General features: G+C 56.8%; 1 protein-coding gene across 1 annotated transcript in view; it reads right to left on the reverse strand.

Moving 5' to 3' along the window:
* Positions 1-1,133: 1,133 nt before the first annotated feature.
* cfap77 (cilia and flagella associated protein 77) overlaps positions 1,134-1,322 on the reverse strand; it is a 26,918-nt gene continuing 26,729 nt past the window's right edge. Inside the window, exon 7 of the mRNA XM_036526111.1 lies at positions 1,134-1,256. Within this exon, the coding sequence (XP_036382004.1) occupies positions 1,134-1,256 (123 nt within the window). The remainder of the gene's footprint in view (positions 1,257-1,322) is intronic.

Raw genomic sequence — 1,322 nt, forward strand, 5'->3', positions numbered from 1 at the left:
GCATTAAGTTGTTCCTTTTCTCCGTCCTTTTCCCAGTTCGGGCCCCCGCCGGATCCAAACAATTGAAGAGCAGATTGGAGACGCTCCTCCGCGGCGCACACCGGCAGGCGAGTGAGGCGCTGTTGGCTCCCATGGGTGTCCGAACCGGCGACAAGCTGTTCCAGCGAGGCGGAGCCGGGGGCGGGGAGGACCAGCGCAGCGGGCGAGGCGGAGCCGGGGGCGGGGAGGACCAGCGCAGCGGGCGAGGCGGAGCCGGGGGCGGGGAGGACCAGCGCAGCGGGCGAGGCGGAGCCGGGGGCGGGGAGGACCAGCGCAGCGGGCTGGACTGCACTGAACTCCTCTTCTTTTCTTTGTGCGCTTTTGCAGGGAACTGTCCCCGTTGCGTGTCTTACAGTTTTAATTAAAAACGCTCCGTGGTCTACTTTCTTAAATTACTCAGTTTTTAAGACATTTTAAAAGGTTAATGGCAGAATGCTTCTTGTTAGTTCTGTGTTCATCCATATATTCATTCGGATATCTGATATACATGTGCATCTGAGTACCATGTGGCATGAGAACACCTGTGGATATGCCTTGGCCACTGTTATTGTTATTGGTGCATTTTAATTTATACAGACAAAGCTCATGGTGAATAAACAGTTACAGCAATTGTGTAACTGTAATTACTCAAAGAAATAAGCAATAATCGATTTTAAACATGAATTAACAACTGCACTCTGTACAGAGTACAACTGCACAACTGTACTCTCTCTCCCTCTCCCTCTCTCTCTCTCCCTCTCTCTCCCTCTCTCTCTCTCTCCCTCTCTCTCTCTCCCTCTCTCTCCCTCCCTCTCTCTCCCTCCCTCTCTCTCTCTCCCTCTCTCTCCCTCTCTCTCTCTACCTCTCTCTCTCTCCCTCCCTCTCTCTCTCTCCCGCTCTCGCTCTTTCTCACGCTCTCCCTCTCTATCTCTCCCTCTCTCTCTCTCTCCCTCCCTCTCTCTCTCCCTCTCCCCCTCCCTCCCTCCCTCCCTCTCTCCCTCTCCCCCTCCCTCCCTCTCTCTCTCCCCCTCTCCCTCTCCCTCTCTCTCCCCCTCCCTCCCTCTCTCCCTCTCCCCCTCTCTCTCTCTTCCTGAGGACGGCAGTGTTTGCAGTCCCTAGCTCAGGCTGGAGGAGCCGTGCAGCAGCAGGTCTCGGGGTGCCGCTGTGTCGGAGTGCTGCGCTCTGAGGGCCTTCCTCCGAGCTGCAGGGTCCCGGAAGGTGTTCAGAGCGGGACCCACCTGCAGGACAGCCAGGCACAGGCACTCAGCTCTGCGTACGCTGTACACTGACTCTCTGCGTACGCT

Source organism: Megalops cyprinoides, chromosome 4 (assembly GCF_013368585.1).
Source record: "Megalops cyprinoides isolate fMegCyp1 chromosome 4, fMegCyp1.pri, whole genome shotgun sequence".
Taxonomy (NCBI): domain Eukaryota; kingdom Metazoa; phylum Chordata; class Actinopteri; order Elopiformes; family Megalopidae; genus Megalops; species Megalops cyprinoides.